Here is a 23,501-nt window from a genome sequence, read left to right as displayed (position 1 = left end):
GGAGAGGGAGGGGGGAAAGCCCTGTGGCACTGCCAGTGCAATCCTGGCATACTTCCTCTGACCTTAGGGGCAGAACACAGCTATGCTGACTCCTTAACAAATACACTCTCCACCACACAGCATCAAGTTCAGCCACGTTTCATTGTGTTTATTGGCTGAACACCCCCCTCAGTGATGACACCCAGGGCGGTCTGCACCCACCACCCACCCCTTCCCACACCACTGCACACAGAGGTACAAACAGACCTAGCTGTATAGGGAACCACAGGCACACAGTTAGGTGCTGCGCATGCAGTCACACTCTCTGCAACAGCACCTAGACTCATTTTTTAATCTTGAAAATTGTCTCTTCTGGAGGAGATTCACCCTTCTGCTCTTCCTCCTCCTCCTAACAAGTGGGATTTTAGCATTCCTGAAAAGGCCTTTGTGCATAAATGGCCCACTGAATTGGGGCAAGAATATATTGCAGCACCTTGGTTGCCAGAGGATAACATTGACATGACACTTAGTTTTCCCCCGAATTGCATAATCTTTAATCAGAATATAATCAGTACAATTTATGATTTTACTCGTACTAGATAATATGTATTCAGAGCATTCTACATCATGAGTCTCGCTGTAGAAAGTACCTTTCACCTGTCAATTCAGAAGTAAGTCTGAATGGGGGTTCAATGGGCTTACTTCCAGGTAAATGTATACAGATAGCATTAGTGCCTACATTTGTTAATTTCCCTCTTCATCCACCACATGTGATTCTGAGCCATTTTTTCCTGAAGAATTATCACACGGTCACAATGGAAGGGATTGTCAAAGCCTGCTGTTGTTTATAGTTGCCTGCTTCTTCTTCTTCTTCTGTAGAAAATACAGGCTGTGATACCTGCACTGATGAGGATGAAGATGACTGGGAGAACGACTTTCAAATATTTGCCGTGTGCAAATGCAGAGACATCTTCTTCTTGCACTGCCAACGAGAGAAAAGGTGTAGATATATACATACAAAACCAAGACATTAAATACTTTACACTATGATAAGAAGGATGTCTGGGTGGTGTTTACTGCACCTAAGCACAGCGTGTTGTGAACTTGCAAACCATGAACATTGCCCCTTATTTGTAGGGAGGAAATATGTGGAGTCACAACCTGAGCATGTATAGGAGCAGCTTTTATTCTACTCAAAGTAGAAACAGATTGACCCTCTTAAAAGAAAGGGCTATGAAGGAATGTAACTCCAAAGCTGTGGGACACTGCTGAACAATTTCCATGTGTCCAAGCAATAGTGTATCTTCCCCCAGTAGTTTCAACACTGTGGCTAAAAATGACAGCATTATTCTGTTCATGTGCCCATGAAAGGGGAACCTAACCTCAGGGGCTCCCCCTCCCCACTTTTCACATGCACTACTACGGAATTTTCCAATAAATCAAAATCTCTCTCTCCCACTCCCCAACTCTTTCACTTCAAAGGAAAAGTTCTTTACCAGAAAGCAGATCTGTCATTATTCCTCCTCACCCCCAGTAGCCTGCAAAAACCTCCTGAGAGGAGGTTCAGCTGCTGATTACAGCCTGCCATTTTGCTACCAAAGGCATGAATACAACCAGGGGAGGCAAGCCCACCAAGCCAAATGGCCACCAGTTGTTTGATGGTATTGGACAACACAGTCTTGTTGTGCTCAGGAGGGAGGAGTTGTTCACCATGCAGAGCAATGCCTTGATTAGAGAATTTGTTGTGGGCTGGATTAGCCTATGGATGGGGTCATCCATGCTGCATCAACCCCTCTAGTGTAGAGCAGTAGTTCATTCATCATGGAATTCGATATTTGATGAGCGCTTTCAGTGCTGTTTTTGTTCTATGGGCATGGACTTTCTAGTCATTGCTTTCTGTTCTAAAGGGATTTCTTCCTGCCATGTTACTTGCTGAAATTCAGGGGCATGACAATGGTTTTTTTATTTCAGCTGGCATTTCAAGGTAGGGTGCTGTTGTTTATAATAATGGAATTTAACTGTCTCTCCCCCCACCCCTGGTATGTTTTGTTTAGAATAGAAATTTTATGTACACCACTTAATATACAGAATTTCTAAGCGGCATATAAATGTATGAAATTTATATATTTTTTAAAAAATACTGACATTAGTAATACCAGTGAGGGTGTAGTGCCAGCTATCCAAGCAGAATGACCATGTGTCATTAATAGTCTTACCTGTACTGTTTGTAGGTGCTTTAGTTGTTTCGTCATTAACTGCAAAATAAAATACATGCTTAAGGTGTAATCATATACATTTTGCAAACCACAGAACTTCCTACTCAGCCAAGTAGGAAGATAGTTATGCAAGGGAATGTTGCTGCTGTTTAGCTCAAGAGTTCTGATCAGCAGGAAAGTGAACCAGTGGGAGTTTTGAGTGGAAGGAAACCTAAGCAGCGTCTCTGCCAGCAGATCTGGCCCCCACCCCCACTCCCCAGCGCAAGAATCCAGGTTGGGGCATTTGATTCACCAAAAGATGATTTGGCCCATTGGTCCTTCAAATGTTGTCAAACACTTAATGGTAAAGTATACTGTATTAAAAAAGGTAAAGGACCCCTGACAGTTAAGTCCAGTCGCGAACGACTCTGGGGTTGCGGCGCTCATCTAGCTTTACTGGCCGTATTAGTGCAACTTTATTTGAACAACAACAAAAAAGCTGATTTTCAAACATTTGATTGCAATATCCACTTGGATATTAGGCAAGGTCTATCAATATTGTAGGGAAAACTTTCTATTTTTCAGGCTTTGGGCCTTGACATATCACAACATGAAAATAACTTGTATGTATGCTAGACAGGGCTCTTCCTAACTTTGAAGTTTAAATCCAACACATTACTATTTAAAAATGAGAACCATTTGAAATGTTTATTGCATTCATGGCTTAAACAAGCCATCTTTGTGTTTCTCTACAAACGATTTAGAAACTCTCATCACTTTGGAACCTAAGTCTTACTGCCTGTCTTTTCTTACTGCTGTATGGAAAAGCACATGAATCTGGCCTTTGAAGTGTTTGTTAGTAAACCATTTTTAACCAGCCAAATGTGTGGTTTCTTTCTGTGCTAAGGGAAGTGGGGAACTTTGGAAGCAACCTAAAAGAGGATATTTTAAAGGTCTAACAACCTAAATTTCAATGCTTTACTTTGCTGCATATTTTGTGATTTTAAATCTCTGCTTTGGTGAGAGACACCAAAGCGTACTTACCTCAAACCTGGATCTTAAGCATCCAGGGAACTCTCTTTCTCTTCTACCTAGTGTTTTTTCCTTTAACCAAAATACAAAATACCAACAGTTTCTGGTAGAAAAGGAATGACTGACCATTTGGATAGAATGCTAAGAACTTGCTAGTAAGCATAGCAGGGGGTGGAAGGTTGTTAAACTGCTGAGGTAGGGAAAAGTCTGTTTTGTAGAATCACAGAAACACCTTCCTTTGAGAGCTTTGTGAAGAAGGAAGCAGATAAAGAGATAAGGCTAAACTTCTAGTACTGTACAATGAATCAAGCGAGAGAGCACTTGGACAAGATCACCTTAAAACACTAACTGCAGTTCTATTGAACTCAATATTCCCCTATTGTATTATATCAGAATTATGGCTAAAATTTAGTTTAATAATAATTTATGACTTACTTTTGGGCGTTTTACATATAAATGACATACGATCGTGGCAGCCCGTAACCAACCATTTCCCATCATTGCTGTTCATGGCAATGCATTTCTGATCCCGAAAAGCTTGAGGATTGAATGTAGGCTCTTCACCTCTCCAGTTGACAAAACCCACTTGAGTTTTATCCTTCCACATCCATTCTCCTAATTATAAAAATATATAAATAGCATTATGACGGAAAGGAGAAGAGTAGCACCATGACTGTAAAACATACTATATGGAAACGTGTTTTAAAATTACAGCGATCCTTTTTCCTCTTCACCTTTTTCAGTTTGGAGAATATGCAAGCTACTGCCATTATCGTATCAGAACACTGAATACACTAACAATAAGGGGAGAGTGCCTCTGATTTCTGACAGCATCCCCCCCCCCCATATTTAGCACTATTTTGGATGGTTCTCTGCAGTGTTCTTTTTGGTCTAGAAAAAGGAGGGTCTGGTGCCATAGGTGCCAGCAGAAAATGGCTGCCAATGATAGCAAAAAAATGAAATAAATGACAGCACTCCATACCGTCAGGATCATCAGAAGAAAGTACTGGTTGTCTGGCTCACATGTGCAGACAACATAGAGGTGCCATGGTAAGTGGGAACATTGACACTGCTCCAGATCAAAGCCATTTTTTGAATTATTGTTTACTAGTAGAACGTGACCAGTGTTGCCAAGCAATTCAAAGAAACCTATAAATCATGGTTTTTAAATAGACAGGGCAATTTGTTTTGTTATTAGGGCAGTGCAAATGTACACACAGACAGTGATCCAACGTTCCCACCTGACCTGGATGATTTCACGGCCTGGATAAATTTGGGGATTGGGCTAATGTCAAATTAGGGGTTTTTAAAAAGCCTCTCCTCCTTACAGAGAGGAGGAGTTGTGAGCGGGAGCTGTTTCCCGTGTTGGCAGGGGACGTTCCGGCCCCTGCCCAGTTGTCCCGGCTGCCGCGCCGCGCCCCCAGGGAGCCAACCAATCAGGTGAAGGCTTGGGGCGGGGTTTAGCTGCTCAAATGCGGCCGCGGCAGCGCTTCCCTTTCATTGCGCTGCTGGTTTTTGAAAACCTTTATGGTCAGGAGGTGGGCAGGGAAAAGAGGTGCTACATCACATTTCCTCCTCCCAGTTATTTCATGTTACATTAAAAAGTTGGAAAAAATGTGAGTATTGAAGACAGCAGGGAAGGGAATGCCAGTGTTTTTCCATAGGGCTTGAGATGGAGGTTAGCTGTAAATTTCCACTGCAACGGTGTGGCGATCTAATTCTTTACAGTTTATCACATGCAGTCATGAGACTGGGATGGGGTTACAGGAAGTTTGCATATGTTAATTGAGTAGCATCCTCCATTTTAACACCACATAGTCCTTTGTTCTCAACTGCTGAACCAATGTGAAATGGGGATGAAAAAGGGAGCTATGATTTTTAGGCTCAAATCCATTTCAATCGGGTTTAGGTCTGGTTTTCGCACAGAAACTGCTTTGCTCTCCCTGTATGATGACTTTTATCAAGAGAGAGAGGGGGGAAACACGCCCTTGTTAATTCTCCTTGGCCTCTCAGCAGCTTTCGATATCATGGCCATTCTATCCTTCTGGAGTGGCTGTACAAATTAGGGGTTTTTGGCACTGTGTTGAGGTGGTACTGGTTCTACTTGGATGGCCACTCGCTTGGCGAGTGCGAGATAGTGACATTTCGGACCACCATTTTGATTCAAAATAGTGACTGGCATTCCAACATCAATGAAAACTGTCACCCGAACTTCAGGAATCCTCATGCCAAGTTTGGCAATGATATCTTGAGAGATGCCTGAACCTACGGAGGACAAAAGGACAAGCCACTTCCCAAAATATGTAGTAATTATAAATTTTATTTTCCCAATATGCCTAGTGGGACATCTGGGATGGAACTTCAAGTAATGGCATAAGTCAAGTTGAAAGAGATGTGGTTAGGGGCAGGGCTTGATTATTTGAAAGCATAGTCAGGGGTCAGCAAACTTTTTCCGCAAGGCGCCGGTCCACTGTCCCTCAGACCTTGTGGGGGGTTGGACTATGTTTTGGAAAAAACCAACCCCCTCCCACAACTCTCCCCTCCCTTCGCCACAGCACCGGATGAGCCCCAGTGGTTGCTTACCTGTGCCTTGCGAGCGGCAGGGGCTGCTGCTGGTGGTGGTGGCGGGGTGATGAGCGGCATGAAAGGGCTGGCTCCAGAGAGGGGCTGCTTAAAATGGCGCTCAGCTGGCTCCGCCCAGCCCCCTTCCTCCGCTAGGCAGGGCAGGGAGAAGCCAGGAGGAGGGAGGGAGGAGGCGCCGCCACAGTATGTGTGAGGGGGGTGAGGAATGGGGCAGCCTGAACAATCAGAATCCCCATGCCAATTCACGTGGCAATTCCCGGACCGTCTGTGGGCCGGGTCCAGAAGGCAATAGGGCTAGCCCCAGCCCCTGGGCCTTAGTTTGCCGACCCATGGCATAGATGTTTCCTATACTACTGTTTACCATCTAGTTGATGAATTCTCAGATAATGGGTGAACTTTTTCCTTTTTCCTGAATGCTTGCCAAGAAGATGTAAGCATCATTCGCTTACAACCGATGGCTTTTGCTGCTGAGCTCTTTTACGTCCAAACTCCCCCCTCCAAAGGAAATGTGTGTCATATTTGAGGACACTTTTGCATAAATACAGATAATACATTTATTATGTATATAAATATTGAGTGTTAAACAATTACCATCTATATTTTTGAACAATCCAATCCAAAATTCTTCCTTGCTGAATTGCTGAGTGTACTCCAACAAAAAATCCAGTTCAGCTAAATCTTCTATTGAAGCCAAGGTGCCACCTAGGAGATATACCACAGGAATAAAGTAAACTCATTAAAAAGTTATCTTCTCCTTGAAAAAGACTGCCTAACAGACTTCCGGGTCGGCGCCATCGCCGAATGGCGGGCTCCCTCCGAGCTCCGGAGGGAGCCTGCTCGGCAGGGGCTGGGTCCTACCGCACCGGCGATGCGGGGACCCGTAAAAACCACGGCCACGGAGGCCGTGGACATGGAGACTCGGCTGGCACCGTTAGCGCCCTCCCGACTCGTGAAGAGCCTTTTTAAAGGCTGTGGATCGGGTGCCGGGGAGGAGCGTGGTGCTTTGAGTCCTCTGCTATCCCTGCCGAGCGCAGCCGCGAGCCATCCGGCGGAGAGCGCTGACTTCTTCTATTGAAAATTTGGACCTAAAAGAAGAACCCGTGAGTAATTGGAATATGGACTAAAAAGAGAGCTAAATTTTTTAAAAAATTGGGAGCGAACGGGGGAGGTGGAAAAAAGGAAGTCAGCCCCCCCCTAAATTGTAGAAGAGTCAAAACAAAGGACTGGATAACTAAGATCGAGTGGAACCTTATCTTGCTGAACTAACAACTTCGCGAGGGAAAATTATAAGATTGAGCTGGAGGAGAAAAGTGGAATTTGTATCAAAAAGCAACCCCCCCCCCGAACCCCTGGAGCGATCCGTGAAAGTGCCTGGAGAAGAGAAACGGAGGTTTTGACAGCTGTCAAGAGCTGTCAAAACGGAATAATAAAACTGAGACTTTGTTATGAGGACTTTGCCGGCTACATTTGCTATAAATTGAAGATAAATTGTTTCAAATAAGGATTTACAAGTTACTTGGACTGGTGGACGTGATCCGGAAGGGAACATTGTTACTGTAATCCATCTAGAGGAGCTGAGGGATATTGCATGTGTTTTCGACGGGAAACATGAACAGTTGAAGGGAACTTTTAATCTCCTGGGAAACTGCAGAAATGGAGCATTATTTTGTCTACAGAGGGTTTCACCCTACCGGGAACAATGGATCTATCTGTTCAAAACTGAAAGGAACATGACGCAATGTTCTGCTTTTGAACAACAAGCCTCTGTAGAGACACTAGAAGCTTTTGGAAAAAGAACATTTCTGTGAGGGAACAGGGAAGTAAAAAGGAAGAGAATGATTGACAAGAACAAGGAAGCAACAAGAATGGGACAGAGTTGGGGTGGGAACATTTGGGATATCCAGATTTGACAAGCTTATGGTTATAAATTTGGAGTTTTTACTCCTGGTTACAAAAATCTGGATAGAAGAAATGGGCCCCTTTTTGATAGACTCCTCCTAAGACTGGACTGACAAGAACAAGGAAACAACAAGAATGGGACAGAACTGGGGTGGGAACATTTGGGATATCCAGATTTGACAAGCTTAGGGATATAAATTTGGAGTTATTACTCCTGGTTATAAAAGTCTGGATAGAGGAAATGGGCCCCTTTTTTGACAGACTCCTTTTAAGATTGGACTGGCAAGAACAAGGAAATAATAAGAATAGGACAGAATTGGGGTGGGAACATTTGGGATATCCAGATTTGACAAGCTTATGGATATAAATTTGGGGTTTTTACTCCTGGTTATAAAAATCTGGATAGAAGAAATGGGCCCCCTTTTTATTGATAGACCCCTTTTATGATTGGACACGTGCAATTTAAAAAGGCCGGTAAAGGACCAGAGGGATGTGGATTTATTGAAATGTGGGATCTTCAGGAAGAGGTTAGAAGTGGAGGGATAGGAGGAATGCAACAGGGAACGAGGGGAGGGAAATTTGGAATCCAAAGGTTGTAAAACTATTATTTGTTTTTATTTTATTATTATTAGTATTATATTTGAACGGGGGGAACTCGTGGAAGGGAATAGATCGACCTTAGGGGATGGAAATTTGGATAAATTAAGTTAATGAGGATGAGTGTATTTTGGGAATAAGAATTTGTTGAATTTTATTGTCTTTTTGGAAGATTTGGAACACAAGAGGGGGTGGGGAGGGGAAGTCCTGGATATTGGAAAAAAGTTTATGAATTGGATGTTATTTGTTTTAATTTGGAAAATCTTAATAAAAATTATTTAAAAAAAAAAAAAGAAAGAAAAAGACTGCCTAACAAGATAAGACCAATAAATCACTATCCAGCACTGGCAGCAATATGAAGTTCTGAATATTTAGAGAAAATATATACCGTATTTTTTGCTCTATAAGACTCACTTTTTCCCTCCTAAAAAGTAAGGGGAAATGTGTGTGCGTCTTATAGAGTGAATGCAGGCTGCGCAGCTATCCCAGAAGCCAGAACAGCAAAAGGGATTGCTGCTTTCACTGCACAGCAATCCTTCTTGCTGTTCTGGCTTCTGAGATTCAGAATATTTTTTTTCTTGTTTTCCTCTTCCAAAAACTAGGTGTGTCTTGTGGTCTGGTGAATCTTATAGAGCGAAAAATACGGTATATCTTTCTTTCAAATGCTTGTGACTGCTATTCTATTGCATAATTTCTATTGGAGAAGGATCATTGTAACCTACCCATTTGTAGAAAATAATAATTAACAGTTAAAGAAAATCACTTACGCAAACATTCAATAGAAATGTCATTTTTACAAATCAGATGGTTCACAAAAATCCTGAGCTCCAGTACTGAAAACGTTTTTCACTCTGTATTTCTAATTACACATAAAAGGGGGAAAAAATCACCTCAGTTCTCTGGAAGAGAAAGATGATACCCTTTCAAAGTATTTATATTAATGGGGTGCCTGTGTGACTTTGATGTCATGTTTACTGAGTAGGAGGAACTCGGATTAACCCATTCTATCAAATTCTATCAAATAGAATTTATTTGGTCAATCAGTTTGAAACAGGATACAAGTTTTCTTCAGAGAAATATTGCAGCAGCAGCAGCAGCAGAAATAGTAGTATATTCAGCAATATGAACTGGTGGAGATGGATGGATGAACTGGCAGATGATTGGCTGAGGTTCCATTTAGAACTGACACAGCCTAATTTAAAACATCTGTATAGGTAGCCCTTTCATTTCTAGACGCATTTCAAGGTGATCCCATTTGTGTTAAAAACCCTAAATAGTGCAGGCCTCAAGTATCGGAAACTGATCTCTTCAGTATAAATACTCTCAAATTGCTGTCTTGCTAATTCCACTGACCTTGGAAGTGCAAGGAATAGCAGCCCAACAGAGAACAGGCCTATGGCCCTAAGTTGTGGAATTCTCTTTCCACAGAGATATGTCCTCTTGCACCTTCATTTTATCACTTCTGCCATATGATGGTGCCTCTCTTTCCCCTGGCTTTTCACACCTGATGTATGTAAATCTTGTGGGAACGTTCAGGGAGGCAGGAGAGGATATACTGTTAAATAATATTCTTCATATAACTTGCGTTAGTAAGTCCCTTTACTTAGCAGAGTGCATTCCTCTTTTTAAACACACAGCAGTTAGCTTTGTTTCAAGCTTGTTTAAGCTTATTAATATAGATTCCTGGTAATCCCCTTTTGTCCCTCTTAAAAAGAATAGACATGACAATCTTATTTAAAGTCAGTAAAAAGAAGTTTACTCATAGTATCATTCAGTTCACAATTGAATCCCTGAAGGCAGACCTAGGTTACAAAATATGTCCACATGGAATCTATCCCATATGGAGATGGTTCCTTTGTCCCTTTTGGGCTGAAAGCCAACAGGGCATCTCTAGCTGAAGAGATGTTGCTTCTTCGACGAATGGAGTCAGAGAGAGAAAAGAGGAAGTGTGCTCCCTGCCTTGCCCTTTTTCTTACATGGGCAGATAAGGCAATGCCCACCTCTAGTCACATGCCCACTCTAAGCATGTTGTACTTGACTGCTATGTGTTTTACATCCCACAAATCTCAGGGCTGGTTTTAACTTTGTATTGTTGCAACCTGACCTGGGAACTTATTCTGAAGGACAGGTAAGACCTCCAACATATGAAAACAAGAATTGAATGGTTCCACACTGGCAGAACAATGCCAGGTTTGACAGGGCCCTCTGCAGCTCTTGCCGGTCTGTTCTTGGCAACAGTGATGTCCCTTGGCAGGCATGGTGAAGTGGCAAAGGCCCTGTCCAGGGCAGTGAAGGCACAGATGATGAAGACTCCTTCCCAGGTAGGGCTAACTCTGCTTGCTTGAGCTCTCCTCTGCTTTCCTTTTGCCCCTGGCCCATTTTTCCTTCATTGAGGAAAGCAAGTGTGCCACCAGTGGCAAAAAGCCAGTGTAGCAGGAAAGCACTATTTAAATTCTCCCATGGGGCTTCTATGGCCCCAGTGGAAGAACATTCTATCTGGGCCCAGAGGCATTATAGAGGAATCAAAAGGTGAGCCATGGCAACAGGGGGTTTTGGCTGCACCAACAATGCTTTGGGATTGGGCAAGGAGAGGAAGACTGGCTGGTGTTCAGGGAACTCAGGCCATCAGCAAATGGTTGTTGGTGCTGATCCCTGATACCAGGTCTGTAACACATTATTCTCAGTATTATTTTGATAATAAAACTTTTTATTATTGGAAAGAAAGAATTTCCTGCATGCCATGGGCTGTACCATTTTTCTTCCTACCATTCTCATTTGTAAAACAATTCCTTTTTCAAAATGACACTCACCAAAATAAGAACACCTGAAGGCCGCTTGCCACCAAGTTTCCCAAGCAGGGTAGAATTTATAGCAATGAGCCCGAAAAGGAACCCAAGTTCTCCCGTCGTCTTTTGGTGGAGGAGGGCATTTTCCTGGCAGCTGTGGTGCCTCCGTTGGGAATGCACCTGTTATAAAGCAAGTAGTTTTCTTTTTTTAAATAAAGGCATCTTAGAAACCTAGAAATACAAGGGGAGTGCTTAAGGTTTAGACAGGTCCTGAGTCATGAGGCAAAGCATGATGCCCCTTTGGCTTATAAAAGGGGATATGGGATCTGTGCAAGTTCGCACACTGTGCCACGGTGGACCCCACTGTGCCACGGTAAGCCAAACATTTAAAGAAACTGCTGTAGACAGGTGCCTGTTGAAAGCAAAATTACCTTTAGCATACCAGATGATGGGAGAAGGGAGAGCAAACACCAGAGAGATGTGGAGACAAGGAGAGGGAGCTCTGCTGTGATTGACAGGTCAAGCTTTTAATCAGAGGGAATGATTTTACATAGAAAGCCAACCCCAAAATCTAAATACTTATTTTTATTTCTTTAATCAAAAACGTATGATTCCATAACATATAGGAACTAAAGAAACAAAGAAGAAAATACAATGGATGAGAATTTAAAATTAAATCCACACACACACAAAATTAGGTTGTTGCAGCCACAATAAATCAATCAATCAAATGCATAGGAAGGTAGTAACGTGTTGTTTTTGTTTGTAAGTATCATCTTTCCCCCCAGTTTGTCTTGCACTATGAAAGAATATGGAGCAAGCTGCCTGTGAAAACAATTTCAGCAAGGGTGGAAGAATCCTTTCTTAAAATAATTTTGAGGTGTCATTACACCACCAGTGATCTTATCACATATAAACTCCCAATCTTTTCCCTAAGTGCTGGAGCTGCAAAAACAGCAACGTAAAGGCACATATTTCCACCTATGGTGGGAGTGGTAGATGGTGTTCCTATAAAAGGAACTGAACAATATCTATATAGATAGCAACACACTGGGCGAAAATGATTTCTGTGTTCAGAATTGTATACTCCAAAATCAGAATAAACTGTTTTATCAAGATGCTATCAGATCAGTGTCTAGAGTACAGTTCTCAGCTCTGTGTTGAAATGGAGACCTTATTGGAATTAGAGTGCTGTGCCCCACATTAAAAGAGAGATATATCTTTGCTTACCGTGATGCTGCTCACAGATAAATAAGTATGTTTCATTGCAAGTTCCTGTTTTCCAATGACCCTCAAGGTCCATGAAGACACAGGCTATTTTGTGCTTTGGCTCTTCAGGTGCCCAGTTAGTATACATCAGTCTCCGGTTGTTTATCCATGTGTAGTGCTCACCATTCTAATGCACATTGGAACAACACATGCTGGTTGTAGTTTATTTCCCATAACATGAGCTCCACATCATCTCCACACCCCGCTTTCATTTTATTTACAGAAACACAATCAGGTGATGAATTCTGGGTAATGCTATAGCTATGACAACTGAAGGCATCCTTGTGCTGTTTAATATCTATTGAAAAAACCCTTGGGAGATGTCATCTGGAGATCTGAAGCATGGTGTCATTGGTATGCTGATGACACATAACTCTATCCACTCCATCTGAATCTGGAGAAGCCAGGAAGGTTTTGGACAGGGGTCTGGAAGCAATCAAAGGCTAGATGGGCACTAGTCATCCAGTTATATCTGTTCCTGAACTAAGATAGTTGGGCCTTAGTTGTCCATGCTCTGGTGCCTCTCACCTGAGCTACTCCAAAGTGCTTTATGTGGGTCTTGCCTTGAAGATGACCCAGAGGCTACAACTACTGCAGAATACAGCTGCTGGATTGGTAAGTGGGACAGCCCAATGTGACCCTGTGTCACCAATTATTGAGAAATTGCTTAGACTAGCTCATGCTCTGACTCTTCTTGATAGAATGAGGCCTCGTTGGGTTAGTGGAGGTATATATAATTGACTGAGAAATGGCAAGTATTCCTGTTCTGTCCCAACTGGGCATTGTGTTACATATATTGCTCCCTAATCACTGTGTTTAGACTGCTGGCAACTGATCAATTCTTGTTATCTGATACCTTGCATTGATTAGTTGTACTATATATAGCTGTGAGGTGCCTTGAGTCCCTATCAGGGAAAAGGGTAGGATATAATAAATAATAATAATAATAATAAATAATAATAATAATAATAATAATAATAATAATAATAATAATAATAATATAATTCAGAAAATACTGCATTGGCTGCTAGTGACCTACCAGGCCCTATTATTATTAAAAAATTGTACACCGCCATATACCTGGAGTTCTCCAGGTCTTAGTACTAGCACACAAAGCCCTACATGGCTTGCAACCCTGGGCTCCTTTGGAAAGAAGAACTAGATTTAAATTTATGCCAATGATAATAATGATGATTAATGATGCAGGGAGGATGTGCAGGGAGGATGAAGGGGTGGGTGAATAAAGGGAGGGCGGTTGGTCGGATGTGGGGAGAGAGTGGTTGCCAAAAGGTTAGGTGGGGTTGGCAAGTGTAGTAAGCAGGGGCAGTCCCTAGTTTTGAATAAAATCAGCTAATGAAAGCCCTATGCTTTCTAACTATGTCCTTCTGAATACAAACCCTTGGAGTGGAAAAGTAGTATTATGTTAACGTACATTGCATGTTCTTACCGTGTTGCTAGTTAGACCAATCCACACAGGCTCCTCATATTTCAACACCTTTAGCCATAGGAATGATTCAATGTAGGGATTCCAAATGCTGGCAAGCTCTGACTGTTCAGAATTGCATTTTTTCCTGGCCTCTTCCCATGTCATTTTGGTGCCAAGGAAAAAGTAACTGCTATTCCCAAAATTGAAATAACCTGAGGCTGGAATTGTTGTTTCAAAGTATGGTAATGCGGGATCTATGGCAAAAACAAACAAAAAGCCAGAAATTGTTTTAGACTGCATATATTCCTAAAATTTGATTTCATTTCATACTGAAATATTTGAACATTTGCAGAGAAACATTAAAACCAACATGTTAGTCAAACTCTATTCTTTACAGCCACAAAAGAAGCACATCAAATTCCTAAGAAGCAGCCAGCAGACCTACTTGAAACACATTCATTTCTTTTCATAGAAGTCAAGTGACTATTCTTCAGTTAGTTTCCTAGCCACCATCATTCGTAGATGATAAAAATTTCTGTTTCTATTCTGGTAATTTATGTCCAAAAACAGACCTCGGAGGGTGGCTGTACTCATGGGGGTGTATTCTTCTTGTTAAAATAAAAGTGCATTGATCAGGGGGCAGGCTGTCACTTGCAACATGGCTAGATATTATGACACTAAAAAAGAACTAACAGAATCAATATGGCTAACTTAACCCAACAACACACCTCTCTCTCACACACAAATCCCACTGCAGCCAACCAAAGACAACCAGCCACACCCTAGGTCACCCTAACCTCTCTCACTACCATGGAAACATAACAAGCAAATAGAAAGAGAACCTACCCAAGTGACGCTGACACAAAACCCCCATGTGCATGTGCTTTTGTAAACAATGAAAATCTTTAATAAAAATTGTTTTTAAAAGAAATAGAACTAAACTTTTTTCCAGCAGCCTCCTCCTGTCCTATTTTGGGGGTGGTATAGTGAAAAGTCAAGTCCCATATCAGGAAGTGTACAACTGAGGTTCTTTGACAGCAGGGTTCATCTCTGTATATCTATAAAATATTGTTGTCACGATTGCATTCTTTTCTTTATACAGCCAAATACAAAATCTCTAATACTGGAAATCTAATTTTTGTTTTTTGACAAAATGATACGGCACAGAAAACAGGCTTTGGACAGATTGCAATCTGAACTGCAAAATATTTTTTGTTTTTTCTCTTCTAAAAACGTACCAGAGTTTCTTTGGCAGATGTAGCTTTTCCTGGCAGAACATGGTCCATCTCTCCACTTTCCTCCTGAATTTCCAGTCGCCTTAATAATAAAAACACAGTCTTCCTAAGGAAATAAAACATAAAAATCAAATAAGACAAGTGCCATCAATTTGCGCAGGAGGCAATTCTTTAATCCTAGATCAAGCATAGGCAAACTTCCCCACAGCTGTTATAAAGAAAGGTGTGAGCATCAAACTGGAGTAATAACAGTGGGTGGTATCCTAATAGCTCATCCTATCAATACAAGGATTTCTGCTTGCACAATGGGATTTCCCCCTTCCCTTGGATACATCTCATGCCCTACCCAAATCTGCTTCAGAGGGCTGGGGGAACCCCTAGAATATATTTAGAGGGTGCCGAAGGTGAGGAGATTGGGTGGGAGAGATTGGTCTTTGCATGCAACTAAGTCCTAGTAAGCCGAGATAGAAAAAGTCATTGTTGGACAGAGGCAGTGTCTGATTTACTGGTCAGTGGATCAAGGAAGATGTGTAATATAATGGGTGAGATGCCTTTCGGAATTTTCTTAATTCCCAAGCACACAAGGAGATGTACAATTGAAGTGAATGGCACTGCTGCTGTGGGAAGGAAAGAATTCAGTCTAACTAGGAAATGGAGCATTGGCAGATTATACTTAAGTCCTTAACTCGTTGGCAAAATTCAGACAGAATAAAAGCAGCAGAGTTGAGAGAAAAATTGCAACTCTGAAGAATATAACTGGCTTTAAGTCAAAATTGTCAGAGGCTCCTCAGAACATGCTGCCGACCTTGGATGCTTCCTATATATTTTAGCAATTATGTAATGTATCTATTTGTAAAATTTCTATTCCACACTTCTTCTGGAGTATTTTCGGAGTGGCTCACAACAATGTAAACTACAGTAAACTGAACAATAAAGAGTAAAATCAGGATTAACAATCATAATACCAATCCACGTATTAAATATCAAAACATGGCCAGCTAACCTTGCAAGATTGGCATGGGAAGACTGGTACATTAATGGAGTGATAATGCTGAGAAGGCACTCTGAATATATATAATTTTACTGCAGGAATGGAAAATAGTGAACATTTCTTGTATTTGAAAAAAATAAAGATGAAAGCCTTTGCAAGCAGGACTTACATAATTTGGAAAACCACTGGCCCAGTTTGTATAGTAGACCTCACTTCCATCTGTCCATAGAAAACTCTCTTCACTAATAATATCATTCAGTCCAATCCATGGATCAATTGAGGCACTTTCTAAGTGCACCATGAAAAATGCTGAATAAAAACAAGGACATATTTCATCATAAAGAATTTGGTAAATACTCTCCCTCACTTATAAGTAATCAATATAGGATACCATAAACTGATCTAGTTATATTTTATGTTTGTTGTGTTTTGTTTTGTTTTTTAAAATTGTGTCATGCAGAAGTTGCCACTATGGTCCACTTCAGATCTTACTATACTGCATCTTTTTAAAAAACAAAAACATTTTAAACATTTTAAATTTTCTCTTACAGAGAAAAACTATATCTTCCATCATTCCTGACCATTCTCTTAATGCAGCAAAATATTGCAGATGCAACATTGGCTATCCCTGCTTTAAAAAGTACCACATAATCCAGCTCATTACATTTTTGCCTGGAAAAAACACAAACAGGCCATGATTACAAGAAACATCCCTTGTTTTCACTCAGCTTAGGAAGGGCTCCTTTCTCCTGGGCCTTGTTCAGAAAGTGGTGGGGGGGGATGAGTGTTAAGACCCCTGGGCTCGGGAAACCCAGCCAGATGGGCGGGGTAGGAACAACAAATTATTATTATTGAGTCAACATTAAGTCTATGTGTGCAACATGTTCTAAAAGAACCGACTGTACCTTGTGTAGCTATGTTCGGTATAGTTGCCAGATTTCCTCCTAGATTTCTACAAGCAGTTCGTGCATCGGTCCAGTTTTTCCTTTCTTCTTCATTCAAGCCAAAAAACTGGAAGCACTATGGGGGGGAGTAAAACTCCTAAATTCCATCAATTATGAAATGGTTAGTGAACTCAACCATCATGAGATGGTACTGAGTTGCAGACATGGATATTTTAACTTGGCTTTAGAGGGAAATCCCAACCCTCAGATTCACGGACTTGACAGAGATTCAGATTGTGTGGAGGATGTGGTGTAGTTAATTTCTTCATATAGAAGCCAGGAACTAATAAAAAGTTAACCAACACAGTGGAAAATAGAGGTGGAGGGAATTTACCCAGTTCCTGCTCTGGCCCTCCACAAGCCTGCAGAGGTTTGTAAATGGTAGATCATACACTACTTTACCTTCCTTCTCCAACCCAGTCACTGCTCACTGGCTCCTCTTCAGGCAGAAAATAGCTCGGCCCCCCCCCCGAGATTGTCATTTATTAAACAATAACATAACCAAATGCTGAAAATTTAGTTTGAAGACAAATTCACTGCTCTTTTGGGTAGCTGACCCATAATCAAGCTTTTAAGATACCACTTTTTATTTTTTAAAAAAATATTTCATTGTTCCTGACACTTCTATTTTGCAACGCAATAGACTTTCTAGTATGTACAAAAGATACATGGGGTGGTGGCATGGAGAGATGCGGTATCATGATGGCTTAACACCTGAGCTAGGTGCACATTCATTTTGAACCTCTATAAAGAGCCCTTGCATAGAAGTGTGGACATGGAGAGCAATCTCTACCGCTCTTAACCACTACACCACAAGCTCTGGGAAAATATTGTATGTGCTATAATAACTGAAAAGGGGTAATATACCAGTATATTTGCAATCACTTTCTTAGTTACCTTTTTATCAAAGAAAAGCCAGCCATCTGCACAGCCCCCAACAGGTGCAGGCGTTGTGGGAGCAGGAGTTGAACGGACAGAACTGTTATGCCTTTCACAGATGAATCTGTTCTTAGTACCACAGTTTATGTCATTCCATAAGCCTGAATAAAGAAGTTAGGTGTTCATCAGTAAGATGAAATCACTCCCAAATGAAGAATGACATTTTTTTACCTGTACAGGGGATTGTCGTACACATAATAAGATGAAAGTGGAAGTCAAGCTTCACTTAGTGGTTGCTGGCAAAATCGCTACTCCTGCTGCAAACTAAAAACACGCACAAAAAACCCTCCCTCCTAGTAGAGATCTCATATGTCCTCTTTTTCCAGGACATGTACTCCTTTTCATGGGTTTGTAAAATGAGAGTCATCATAGTGATCCACAGTTAAAAGTAGAAGTTAGCAAATGTGTCCTCTTTTTTGCTCTTTAAAATATAAGACTCTAAGAGACTGAAAAAGGCACAAAGATAGCACAACCAGAACAACGAACACTCTGTCAAACAATAAACAACAAGTAAAAACTAGAAAAGAGGTCAGGCATACTAGAAAAAAATCCTCCACAAGCTGAGGCAGCCCAAGACCTACAGTGTGGGACCTGAGTTCATCTTATTACATGCACAGAAATCCCCTTTACAGGTAAGAAATTGTTCTCTGCCCCCGCTATGCATGTAGAGATGGCCTCAGCACTATGCTGTAAGTGATTGTTCCAATCTAATTTACCCAAGCTGCAAGGTCCACAAACACTGATATCAAGGGAATGCTAGTCTCAGGAGGAGAGAAGGAGGGAAGAAGAAGAAGAAGAAGAAGAAGAAGAAGAAGAAGAAGAAGAAGAGTAGTAGTAGTAGTAGTAGTAGTAGTTTGGATTTGATATCCCGCCTTTCACTCCCTTTAAGGAGTCTCAAAGTGGCTAACATTCTCTTTTCCCTTCCTCCCCCACAACAAACACTCTGTGAGGTGAGTGAGGCTGAGAGACTTCAAAGAAGTGTGATTGGCCCAAGGTCACCCAGCAGCTGCATGTGGAGGAGCGGAGATGTGAACCCGGTTCCCCAGATTACATGACTACCGCTCTTAACCACTACACCACACTGGCTCTGCTGGCAGTGTAAAGGTGGCAAACCTTAGGGAGAAAGGAAGAAATAATTCAGACTGTTACACTGTCCTTGTGGAACACATGAAGGTTTTTGAGCTCTGAGATCCATTGAGCAAAGGTGAATGCCACTAGGAAGAGCACTCTTGAGAGTAGATGAAAAGAAGCAGACTTCCATGAGGGAAATCTATGCTGTGTGGAGGTGACTTCAGGATGGCCCCACTATGAAACTGTCTGAGGAAAGGATGAGATCCCACTGGCTTGTTCAGATCCTTAGAAACAATGGCAGCATAGATGCCTGGTGGTTAGGCATGTTAGGCCGCAGCCTCAAAGTAAGACCTTCTTGCAAGAAGAGCAGCAGGGATGAAATACCAGCCTTTTAAGGGACAGTGTGGGGTTTCCAACCCCAGTCAGAAAAGACTTTCCATGTCCTCAGAATATTTTGGTTGTAGAAGGTAACCTAGAAGCAAACATAATCTCAACTGCTGATGAGCCAGTCCCAGTTTGACAAGTTGCTCTTGTTTCATTGCCAAAAATCTTAATTTCACATGGGATCTGAACTGGTGGTGACTGATGAGGAACGAGACCATGGGTCCTAATGGATTGCTTGAAGAAGATGTCAGCCAAGTGTTCAGCAGCTGGGCAGAAGGCAAACTCGCTGCTAGGGATCATTAGGAAAGGAATTGAAAATAACACTGCGATTGTGACGCCATTCTACGTACAACTTTGTGGAGCAACTGCATTTAGAATACTGTCTATTTGCTGTCATCACTTTACTTCAAAAAGGATATTGTAGAGTTGGAAAAGGTTCAGAAAAGGGCAACCAAAATAATAAAGGGGATGAAGCAACTTCCCTGAAAGGAAAGATTACAATATTTGGTGGGAGGTATTCAGAAGAAAAGCAAGTAAGAGGTGACACAATACAAGTGCATTATATTATGCATGGCAGGAAGAAAGTGGACAGAGAAAAGTCCTGTCCCTCCCATAGTATTAGAGCTCATAGACACGCAATGAAACCAAAAGCTGGAATAATCAGGAGAGACAAAACAATGTACTTCTTCACACAGTGCATGGAATTTTCTCCAGTATGAGGCAGTGATGACTACAAACTCAACAAATGAATGGAGGACAAGGCTGTCACTGCCTGCTTAACCCCCAGTGACCTTGTTCTACATCCACAGTCAGAGGCAATATGCTTCTGAATACCAGTTTCTGGATACTGCAGGAAGGGAGCCTGCTATTGTGCTCAGGTCCTGCCTACAGGCTTCCTATGGGCATCTGGTTGGCCACAGCACTAACAGGATGCTAGACTAGATGGGTCACTGGTCTAATGCAACAGGCAAGAAGAAGAAGAAGAGGAGGAGGAGGAGGAGGAGGAGGAGGAGGAGGAGGAGGAGGAGAGTTTGGACTTGATATTCCGCCTTTTACTCCCCTTAAGGAGTCTCAAAGCAGCTAACAATCTCCTTTCCCCTCCTCCCCCACAACAAACACTCTGTGAGGTGAGTGAGGCTGAGAGACTTCAGGGAAGTGTGACTAGCCCAAGGTCACCCAGCAGCTGCATGTGGAGGAGTGGGGAAGCGAACCCAGTTCCCCAGATTACAAGTCCACTGCTCTTAACCACCACACCACGCTGGCAAGTGTTAAGGTCTTCTCTGTGTGAACCAAGGTGAGCAAATGCATTAATGAAAGTAGTGACCCACATATGTATTAGTGCCCTAGTGTGGACACCCAAAATGTCCTCTAAAACATTTTAATATTCTAAGATATTCAAAGGAAGACAATTAGAAATGCAAAATACTGGTAATATTATTCCATCCACCCACATCTTCAGTGGGCCAGAATAGTTATTGTGATGTGACATGGGTTCCGTTTGTGGTAGTTTATTTTAATTAATCAGTTGCCCCGCTATTGATTGTATATGCACCCCCTTTTAAAAATTGTAATCTTTTATTCTACTTGCCTGTTTTACGATACATGTAGACACAGGTTTCTTCATCATTTGAAAAGTTGGGTTGATTGGGTGCCCACTTTGCAAAGGTCACTGGAGTTCCATCCAACCAACTAGAGAAAACAATATGAAATCATTGAACAGAACAGCATAATTTCTCTTTCATTTACACTGCATACTTTTACAATGGTTTTCAGTTTTTGTGGGTGTTTGTTTGTTTGTTTTAGCCAATGGAACACCAGCTTAAGAAAAGATTTAGATGTTGAATTGAATTTTGTATCTGGCAGCATTGCCAGAATTTTTTTATTGGCAGCATCCAAAATACTGTTAACAAAAAACGCCTAATCATTATCTTTAAAGATTGAGTTGCTATTATAGGGGAGCAGATTGCCAGTTATTTTGTATAATATTATATTTTAATCACCATGCGGTGAGAAACATTGGTGGTCCAAGGTCACATACTGAATTTCATGGTTGAGTGAGAATTCAAGCTCTAGCCTCAAACTCATAGTTCAACAGTCTAGCCATTAGACCACATTGGCCACAGGGGAAAAGGAGGGCTGTGCCCCCCCTCCAAACCTTGGAGCAAACAGAGCACAGTAAGTTTGTAAAGAGGGAAGCAGCACCCTCAGATCTAATATAGCTGTGAGAGACAAGGCAGTTGTGGCAGCCTAGTAAATCTTAAGACTGCATTTGTACATTGCAAGTTGCCCTGTGACCTTCTTGTGAAAGGCAGGTAAGAAACGTATATTTGTTGTTGTTGTTTTTCTTAATTGGCAAGTCAGAGCAGTGATGAAAAGTGCTACTGAGCTCTTTGAGAAAAGGCCCCATCCACCAGGTAAACTCTAAAGCAAGAGGTAGCCTGGGGCTCAACGGACACACTGCAACTGTACTTTAACTGAACTAAAATGATGAAAATGGCTGAACTGCAGTATCCCAAGCATTGCTGGGCTCACTGTTGCAGACAGGGGCGCTGATTTGGGCCCCAGATTATGGGTGCCAAGCAGCGTGCGACGTATTGTGACATCATGATGTGCTGTGACATCATGAAGTCACATTGTGTGTGCCGCAACGGCTCCTAGGGACTCCAGAAGTTGTGTCCGAGGTCCAAGAAGGCCTTGGATGCCACCCCCAAGGCTATACAAGGCATCAGCCATGATTTCTGGTGCTTTTTGAAGCACAAGAAGTCACGTCAGAGGCCCAGCGGTGTGGGTGCCAAGCACCCACAACCATTTTTTCTGGTTCCTTAGGTACCAAAGGCCCCTTATAGTTGGCGCCAGTGGTGGCAGAGGAGAATTAAAGGTGGGCAGGATTTGTGCACTCCCCCATCATTTTCTATCTCCCTGGCCATTAAATTATTTCCACATGCTGACAAACACAAGCTTCTCCGTAGTTCAGGGGCATGGTTGGGGACTAAGATGATTTTGGATCTTTTGGATCCAAGACTTCTCCTGGTCAGCCACTGCCATGCTCACTTTCCAGTCATTGGAGATTGATTTCAGCAAGGCAATGGCCATGGAAGTTCCTTAAGTGGCATGGAGAATGTAACTGACATCCAGCTGTCTGTGCCAAGCTCAGACCTCCCTCTCCACTCTCAGGAAAGGAAATATGATGTTCTCATAGGAAACCATCAAAAGAACCACAGGATTGGGGGGCCACCAGGGGGCGCATTGGAAGATGGCCGACAATAACATCTCTCCGACCCACACGAGGTAATTAAGAGGCTGATATGGGAGTATGCAGCCTCATTTGCCCCCCCCCCGGGAATGGGGGGGACTGCCTTGCCAGCTGTGTCCAAAATTCACCCCCGGATTCAAAAGAAGGGGGTGAGGGCACTTGGTATGAAGCCCTCGGGTGAGGTCGGCTCTCCCTGACGCTGCCTCTAATCGCGCACTGGTTTGCATTAACTCAAAATCTATAATTGGAAATATATAATTGGAAAGAAGCTAATGCACATACATCAAGTGAAGATCGGGAGTAAAGACTGCTGAATAATGGGATCTCTGTGAGCGGAGCGACGGGCTGGACAATAAATCAAGTGAAGAATCATCATTAAAAGATTGGTATGTTGGACTGAACCGGAAAGGGGGGGGGGAGGAAAAAACTTTTCTTTTTTTGTCTTATGTGAGTATTCAATAACCCTCCCCTCCAGAGAGAAGAATCGTTGCAAATTACTAATCACAAGCAGGAGATTAAGAACTGTGTGGAAATGAATTACTGATCAAAGAGAGGACTGGTGGAAACATCGGGGAATGGAAAGAAAGTTTTATGACGCAGTTACAAATGGAGTTTCGTTAAGACAGGCTTGCTCATAGGAGGACAAGGGGGAGGAGGACCAGGGTCATCGGAATGTGAATGTATGGTGATCGGAATGTGTTCTTGACCTGGCAGAGCCCCCTGAGATATAGATTGGCCAGCCTGTGGAAATCAACGGACAGACTGTGGGAATGTTCTTTACGGAGGTGTGGAAATGGCGCCTGTCCTTTATGTGATATGACTCTTGGAGAGTGTAAAACCCACACAGGATATGTTTGTTTTCAACCTGCTTGTGAAGATTATCAGCGATCATAAAGAAAGGAATATATGATGACAACA

The 23,501-nt window shown here is 42.2% G+C and overlaps 1 protein-coding gene across 1 annotated transcript; it reads right to left on the bottom strand.

Moving 5' to 3' along the window:
• Positions 1 to 632: 632 nt before the first annotated feature.
• On the bottom strand, positions 633 to 18,024 carry LOC309353266 (macrophage mannose receptor 1-like). Its single transcript, XM_081882611.1, has 11 exons — positions 17,834 to 18,024; positions 16,898 to 17,012; positions 16,162 to 16,301; positions 15,005 to 15,107; positions 13,788 to 14,020; positions 12,302 to 12,467; positions 11,096 to 11,251; positions 6,381 to 6,491; positions 3,642 to 3,821; positions 2,196 to 2,234; positions 633 to 961 (listed from the first exon to the last, which is right to left on the bottom strand). The coding sequence occupies exons 3-11, from the start codon at positions 16,291 to 16,293 to the stop codon at positions 825 to 827; spliced, it is 1,257 nt and encodes a 418-aa protein (XP_081738737.1). The 5' UTR covers positions 16,294 to 16,301; positions 16,898 to 17,012; positions 17,834 to 18,024; the 3' UTR covers positions 633 to 824.
• Positions 18,025 to 23,501: the final 5,477 nt, after the last annotated feature.

Source organism: Podarcis melisellensis (genome assembly GCF_964234715.1).
Source record: "Podarcis melisellensis genome assembly, chromosome: 12".
Taxonomy (NCBI): domain Eukaryota; kingdom Metazoa; phylum Chordata; class Lepidosauria; order Squamata; family Lacertidae; genus Podarcis; species Podarcis melisellensis.
This window is presented reverse-complemented; position numbering and strand designations above follow the sequence as displayed.

Bases quoted from the DNA above. Each gene is read 5' to 3' on its own strand.
- LOC309353266 (XM_081882611.1), bottom strand. From the start codon at position 16,293: ATGGTGCACTTAGAAAGTGCCTCAATTGATCCATGGATTGGACTGAAT. The intron at 15,108-16,161 runs GTAAGTCCTGCT...TTATTTCCTTAG, and splicing joins CCAGTGGTTTTCCAAATTAT to GAAGACTGTGTTTTTATTAT. The intron at 2,235-3,641 runs GTAAGTCATAAA...TTTATTTTGCAG, and splicing joins TATATGTAAAACGCCCAAAA to TTAATGACGAAACAACTAAA.